General features: G+C 27.7%; 1 protein-coding gene across 4 annotated transcripts; it reads left to right on the top strand.

Annotated features, from left to right (window-relative positions):
- The first annotated feature begins 307 nt into the window (after window positions 1–307).
- On the top strand, window positions 308–3,941 carry LOC8285881 (aquaporin SIP1-1). Of its 4 annotated transcripts, none has more exons than XR_007216830.1 (3): window positions 308–1,278; window positions 2,752–2,851; window positions 2,992–3,133. XR_007216830.1 is itself a non-coding variant. In XM_015722765.3 (3 exons), the coding sequence occupies exons 2-3, from the start codon at window positions 2,805–2,807 to the stop codon at window positions 3,769–3,771; spliced, it is 603 nt and encodes a 200-aa protein (XP_015578251.1). In that variant the 5' UTR covers window positions 1,162–1,299; window positions 2,752–2,804; the 3' UTR covers window positions 3,772–3,941. The 4 variants fall into 4 exon arrangements, 2 of the variants coding, with proteins under 2 accessions (XP_002524821.1, XP_015578251.1); XR_001535613.3 differs by having other exon boundaries at window positions 309–1,299; XM_015722765.3 differs by adding an exon at window positions 3,704–3,941 and having other exon boundaries at window positions 1,162–1,299; window positions 2,752–3,339.
- The last annotated feature ends 3,817 nt before the right edge of the window (window positions 3,942–7,758 follow it).

The following is a 7,758-nucleotide window of genomic DNA, read 5'->3' as shown; positions in this document are numbered from 1 at the left end:
GATTTATCGGATTTAGACTAGCTATAACTAATCTCATATGAATTTAATTATATAGAATTATAAATTAACTCACTTCATTTAAAGCATATAAAATTTTAGATTTATAAATAAATTTTATAAATAAATTTCATAAATTTTATAAATTTCAACAAAATACAATCTAAATAAGTCTTGAAGTTTGGTTTTACAAATAACACAACTTACAGAATTGAAAAAAATAGACCTCAGTGAAATTATTTATTTATTTTTGGGTGGATTCCACGTTCCTATCTTTTATATGGAGTAATTATTTTATTTTTCTGGAATTATTGACGATTAGGTCTGCGTGAAACTAAAGCATTCGTGGAGACTGCAATACCTCATTTCCAACCAAAACATTATAAATATCTTGGAATCTAAAGCATCTCTATTATTTCTTTAATGCTTTTTCTTTTCTTTCTTTTTTTCTTTTTCTTTTTTTCCCTCTGATTCTCTTTAGCTCAGGACTACAGAAGTACAAGAACCCACCAAGAGGCTAAATTTGCAGTCCAGGGGAAGAGAAAGGGAGATGGGTGTTATCAAATCAGCGGTAGGAGATGCAGTCTTGACATCCATATGGGTATTTACCTTGCCATTTCTTGGAGTTTTAACCTCCATCGTATCTACATATGTTGGTGTTGAGCCCAGATCAATACCAGGTCTTTTCATAACTATAAATTTAGCTACCCTTTTGTATCTAATGTTCAGTTTTTTGGGTGCTGCCTTGGGTGGTGCTAGTTTTAATCCCGCCACAACAGTAACACTATACGCATCTGGACTTAGACCCGATGCGTCTCTCATGTCTATGGCCGTGAGATTTCCAGCTCAAGCAGCGGGTGGAGTAAGTGGTGCCATGGCAATCTTACAAGCAATGCCAAGAAAGTACAAGCATCTGCTGAAGGGTCCTTCTCTAAAGGTGGATTTGCATACAGGAGCAATTGCAGAAGGGGTTTTGAGTTTTATGCTGTGCCTTGCTTTCCTTTCACTCATGTCCAAAGGACCCAAGAATTCCATGCTGAAACTATGGTTGTTGGCTTGTGTTATTACTGGATTGGCTGCTTGTGGGGCGAAATATACAGGGCCTTCACTGAATCCTGCCAATGTTTATGGATGGGCATATGTGCACAATTGGCATAATTCATGGGAGTTATTTTATGTGTACTGGATTGGCCCTTTGGTTGGGGCAACTTTGTCTGCTTGGGTCTTTCGTTTCTTGTTTAAGCCCTCTAGCAAGCAAAAGCAAGCTTGATCAAAGAGGAGGTTTGTAATGCTCTTATTATGGTAATGACTTCTTTTTATGTTTGTGTTGCTCTTTCTGCTTCACATTCAATCTTGATCTTTCTTTCTTTCATTCGTTATTATCATGAATCTTAAATATCTTCATAACTACTGTCTGTTCAATTTTGCCTTACCTATGGTTTATATAATCTTAAGAAACTTAATTCTAATATCTAAAAATAACAATATTTGATAGTTTTGACTTAGAGTAATAATTTTAATAAGATAAAAAGAATAAAGCAAACATTACTAAATTCTATCTAATTAAATAAAGAACTTACTACACCTAACTTCTTCTAACTTATTCAAAAACTAGTTTTAATCAAATTTAATTCTTAAACATTCATCAATTAAACTGTCGAAGTATATATTAAAACATCTAATCATTAGTTATTTAGTTATTTTAGCATTTTAATTTTTAATCTAATAGAACAAACACTTCAATTCTTTTTTATAACTTTTTAAATATTTTTAATTTTTAATTTAGTTTAATAGATACATAAATATTATTTTTATATACTTAGTGAATAAGAATTTTTAGCACAATCAATATTTTTTATTTACTCTAATTTTCATAAAAAGATTGTTACATTTAATTTTGTTTTGATTTAATTGAAATTTTGATTGTGATTGAATTTAATACTTCAGTTTTTTTTTTCTTTATTTTTAACGAAAATTAGGTTTAGCGTCAACCAAAATATATCAATTAATTTATTTTTATTTACTCTAGTTTTATTTTATTTTTTCAAAAATTAATTATAATATCAATAATAATTAACTAATATTTTTGGACTTATGATAATTATTTTAAGCATAGTAAAACTGTAAATCCTATTAATAATTTTTATATCAGAAAATAGAAATATCTTGTGAATTAAAAAATATTAGTTAATTATTTTTATTTAAGTTGAATACTAACAAATATTCATGGGGGGTACTAGTATAAAAGAATAAGTATTATTGGTGGTTCTGATCTGCAAAAAAAAAACTTATATTTTCTGCATTTTATTAATAAAGGAAATAAAGTGATTTAAACTGTTATTAATCTATCAAAATTCTTTTTTCATTTAATATTTTTTACTCAATACATGTTAATCTTTGCCATGTTTTATTAGTCCACGGTCATATGAATTTCTTAAACTTTAATTGGTAATAAAAACTATAGTTGTTATTTTAACTCTAATCAATGCTTAGATTAAAACCCATAATTTAAAAAAACAGAAAATTAGATTAAACGCAAATATCTAGATTTTTGTTTGTGATTAGCCCTTTTAAAAATAAAGCATCTCTTTATTTGTGGGACCACCAATAATTGAAAAAGAAAATGTCATTGAACCTAAAGCATCTCGTTGGTTTATTTATTTATTTTGAACTCAAGCATCTCTTCTATTTGTTTAATATAACTATCCTCATATGCTTATCTTGGCTTTTCTTGTTTTTCATTTATTACCTCAGGACTGCAGAATCAGAGACTCTTTTCAAGAGCCTAAATTTGCAATCCAAGAGAGATGGGTGTGATCAAATCAGCAGTGGGAGATGCAGTTTTAACATCCATGTGGGTGTTTATCGCCCCTTTTCTTGGTGTTTTGACATCCATCATAGCTTCATATGTTGGCATTGAACCCAGATCAGTACCAGCACTTTTTATAACTATAAATTTAGCTACTCTTCGTCTTTTAACATTCAGTTTCATAGGTGCTCTTCTGGGAGGTGCAAGTTTCAATCCCAACACAACTGTGTCACTATATGCAGCTGGCCTCAAATCAGATATGTCTCTCGTGTCTATGGCTGTGAGATTTCCAGCTCAAGCAGCTGGTGGGGCAGGTGGTGCCACTGCCATGAAAATCTTGCAAGCACTGCCAAGAAAGTACCATCATATGCTTAAGGGTCCAACTTTAAATGTGGACTTGCATACAGGAGCAGTAGTAGGTTTCTTGTATTGCCTTGCTTTGCTTCTTGTTATGACTAAGGGACCCAAGAATTTCTTGTTGAAGATATGGTTGCTGGCTTGGGCTAGAGCTGTTGTTGGTGGGGAAAAAAGCGGTACTCTAATGAACCCTGCTAATGCTTATGGATGGGCTTATGTAAATAATTTGCATAATACTTGGGAGTTCTTTCATGTGTATTGGTTTTGCCCCTTCATTGGAGCAACTCTGGCTGCTTGGAATTTTCGTTTATTGTTTAAAGCTTCTGCTAAGCATAAGCAAGCTTGATAAAAAGAGGAATCTTGTAGTGTCGTTATTGATAGAAGTTTATTTAACCATTTTCTTGACAGTGCTACTAATTTCTGCAGTCATGTTTGATTCTGTTTATCTAGATGTTAACCCGTCAAACCTTAGTTCAGTATGTTCATCTACAAGTCCTCAATGATTCTCACTAGCTCCTGTTTTTTACCTGCATATTTCAGAGATTACAGCAACAAGGTTACAAGAGGAGGAGATGTTGGTGGAGTTAGTGCAAATTTCCTCTCTTTAATTTCTCTCTCCTACGGTTCTTGTTGTTTTATTGTCAGGGCCTTATTATCTATGGATGCATGTACTCTTATGATTTGTTGAAGGTGAAAATTTCACTATTTACCCATTTTTAAAAAATAATTGTAAAAATACTTCTTCTATTTTTTTTTTAATTATTGCCCGTTGTTTTCAGAGGTATCTATTTTTCACTTCTTAATTTTTCTTTTCTAAAATTAGTTTTAAAAATATCTAAAGTATAATATAGTAAACATTTTAATTAAATTTTGTTTCATTTTAAAAATTTTTAGATATCCAAAATGTACTATTATTTAGTAAACTTATACCTTTGAAAGTTCAATTCTTTTGAGTTTGCACTTTATTTTATTTAACAAAGATTGAGATATCTAGTGTATATTTAATATATAATATTCTTAGTTAAATATATATATTTTTATTATTTACATCATATATACCAAACTTATACTATTTTTCTTCAATATATACTGAAAATTTATATTTTTTATCTTATAACAATTTATCTAATTTTTCAGATATGATATTCTCGACATATTTCTAAATCTTTAAATCATAAAAATACCTTTTAGATTTATTTATTTATTTATTCATTATTAATATCACAAAATCAAATAAGATGTAACAATATTTCACAAAAATTGATATGTTATAGATTCATTATCTGTCAAAAATATATTGAACATATACGCTTGTTTTTCAAAACATATCCAATATATATTTTTTTATCTGAAAAAATTAAAATCAGATATCTTTGTAAATAAAAATCTACTTTAGGGAATTTTTGCAAATCAAATTTCATTTTTGAGTATTTTTATTGTCAACAATTTTTGCAGATATTTTTGTAATTATTTTATATTTTATGGTATTTATGAAAGAAACCTTTATTGAATGAAATTTTAAATTGTTACAAAAAAAAAAAAAAAAAAAGAGGGAGTGCCAAGCAAAATTTTTTTTTAATTTTTTTTCTCTATCCTACCTCTCCTTTACTTTCTCTGAAATAAACTTAACACCTATTCAACAAGGGCTTATACTATCAGCTTCTCTAACCCATTGGTGGTGGCGCCATCATTTAACTTTGGGTCCCTGTATCTATTACATTAAAACTTCTTTAATAAAATTAATTATTATTCTTTTCTTTATTAATCTAAAGATCAAATTACTAATTTAAAATTATAATTTGATCATTTAACTTATTATTAAGTATTAAATTTATGCAAAATTAATTTTACTATCAAATTAAAATAAAATTTTATTTTTAACATAAATTAATTTTAAAATAAAATAATAAATTTAATATTTTTTTTCTTACTCTAATTTTTATTTTTAATAAAATATTCACAACTATTTATATTTAGAATAATATTATTAAATTACTCTATAATTTAATTATAGTTATTAATATAAAATAAATATTTATAGTTAAAAATATCATTCTATTTTTTTATTATATATTATAGTTAAAGTATATAAAAATAAAAATTAAATTATACAATCATGTCTTGGTATATACTAAAATAATCTAGATACCAAGTTAACAAATCCACTATGAATAAAAAAGATTATAATAATCTTGTATGTTAAAAATGAAATTTTTATCAACTATTCAAATGAGATAAATACGAGTAAAATTTCATTTTTAATATAATTTAATTTTAGTGTTTAGTAAAATAATAACTTTTAACTATTTATTTTATTTAAAATTAAAAATTAAACTATATAATAAATAATTAATATTACATAAAATATAAATACTTTTAATATGGTTAGACTTTTCTAGAATTAAATTATGCTAAAAAATAAAAGATATAAACAAGTAAAAAATATTAAAATTATTATTTCAATTAGACACTAAAATTAATTTGTGTTAAAAATAATATTTTATTATAATTTGATATTAAAATTAATTTTGGGTAAATTTGATGCTTAATAATAAATTTAAGAATTAAATTATATATTTGATTACCAGTTTAGTCCTTAATCAAATAAAAATATAGCAGTTAATTTTATTAAAAATAAAAAAGTTTTAATATAGTAAAATATATACAGTAACTGAATTATATACTAGAGCAAAGCTCAAGTGGAAATAGTATTTAACCCTTTTAACTTCTTAATAATTTCTTGCTTTAAGTGTATCCTTAGTTTCTGTTTCCTTTCTTTTCTTACTTTTTAGTTTACTTTTCTCTTAATTCATTTCCAATAGTTTTGAAAGCTTTTTAAATTGGCGCTAGTTTGATTGGACTATAAAATTAATTGAGATACTTTAGAAATTGTTGATAAAGTGATATTGTAATTATTAAATTGGAACAGTTATTTCTTTTATTTGAGTAAAACTACTATCAGGGCGGCCTTAGGCAATGGCCTAGGAGCCTATAAAATAAAATAGCTCATAGTTTTAGAGATTTTTATTATAAGTTTATGTCATTTTAATCCAATCATATTACTTTTAATGGGTTTATATATATTTTAGTATTAATAAACTACACTAACATAAATTTAAACATTAATTTAAATATAAATTTTAACATTAGAAAAAAACCAAATTAAATCTCTACATCTTTTAATTTTGATGATTTGTATTTGTTTTTTCAAGATAATAATTTTAAAGGAAATTTTCTACAATGAAACAAAAACACAGTTAAAATTATTTAATCTTGTATAAAAAAAATTCAACTTGTTTTTGAAAGAAATTTAATTCAATTCATTCATTTATAGTTATGAATTTCTTAGGTACAAGTAGACTTTTATTTACAACACTCCTATTTTAATACAAATTAGGAACCTAAAAAATAGGAAGGTATATGGAAGGAGATGGATACATGAGATATATATTGTTTTGGAGACAAATAACAAGTCAAATCTTCTACATTCCTCATCAAATTGGTGTATAGGGATTTTGCATGCTTAACTTATCTAATGCTCGGTAAAAAGTTTTTATTGATACTGTTTTGGTAAGGATATCGACGAGCTCATCTTCAGATTGGACATGAAGAACTTCAATTATCTTGGCTTCTAAATGCTCCCTCATAAAGTGTCTGTCTATCTCCATATGTTTCGTCCGATCATGCTGAATTGAATTATGAGCTATATCACATGCAACTTTATTGTCACAATATAGTCTCATAGGACTAATATATGAAACTCGGAGCTCATGTAGTAAATTCTTGATCTAAAGTAACTTACAAACAGCTTTAGCCATCCTTATATACTTGGCTTCTATACTATACCGAGCTACAACATTTTACTTCTTATTTCTCCATGTAACAAGGTTTCCTCCAACAAAAGTTAAGTAACCTGCTGTAGATCAGCTATCATCAATAGAACTAGCCTAATCCACATCAGTATAACCCTCAACAGATAAAGTTATCCCTTTGATGAACATAATGCCTTTCCCCATACTCTAAGGTACGGGGGTACATGAATGAATCGAATTGCACATCGAAATGGGGTGAGGAATGCTTGATAACATATATATAAAGAGTTGGGACTAATCACATGAGGCACCTTTTGGTTGTTTGGCTGTGGAGTTATAGGAACTCCAAAGTTAAACGTGCTTGGTTCAAAGAAATTCCAAGACCTAGGATGAGAAGTTCTCGAACCCGCCAAAAGGACAAAACTGTGAGTCGAGTGGGGGCCAAAGCGGATAGTATCTTATATGATCTGGTTTCAAATCGTTACTAATCATTCATATGATATTCACTTAGAGAGTGGATGAATTGACTTACTACACTTAAGGAATATACCAAATCCAGCCGAGTATGAGCAAGATACATTAACCGACCTATAAGTCTTTGATATCTTTTTTTATTCGTAGGTACTTTCTTGGAAAATATGCCGAGCTTTATATGTTTACTAGCAGGAGTATCAACTGGTTTGCAAGCTAGCATACTGACCTCTTTAAGCAAGTCCAAAGTGTACTTTTGTTGAGATAAGAATATACCTTGCTTAGATCGTAGTACCTTAATCCCTGAGAAAT

The sequence above is a fragment of the Ricinus communis genome, chromosome 7 (genome assembly GCF_019578655.1).
Source record: "Ricinus communis isolate WT05 ecotype wild-type chromosome 7, ASM1957865v1, whole genome shotgun sequence".
NCBI classification, from domain to species: domain Eukaryota; kingdom Viridiplantae; phylum Streptophyta; class Magnoliopsida; order Malpighiales; family Euphorbiaceae; genus Ricinus; species Ricinus communis.
Note: the sequence above shows the minus strand (reverse complement) of the source record. Positions and strands in the feature narration are given on the sequence as shown.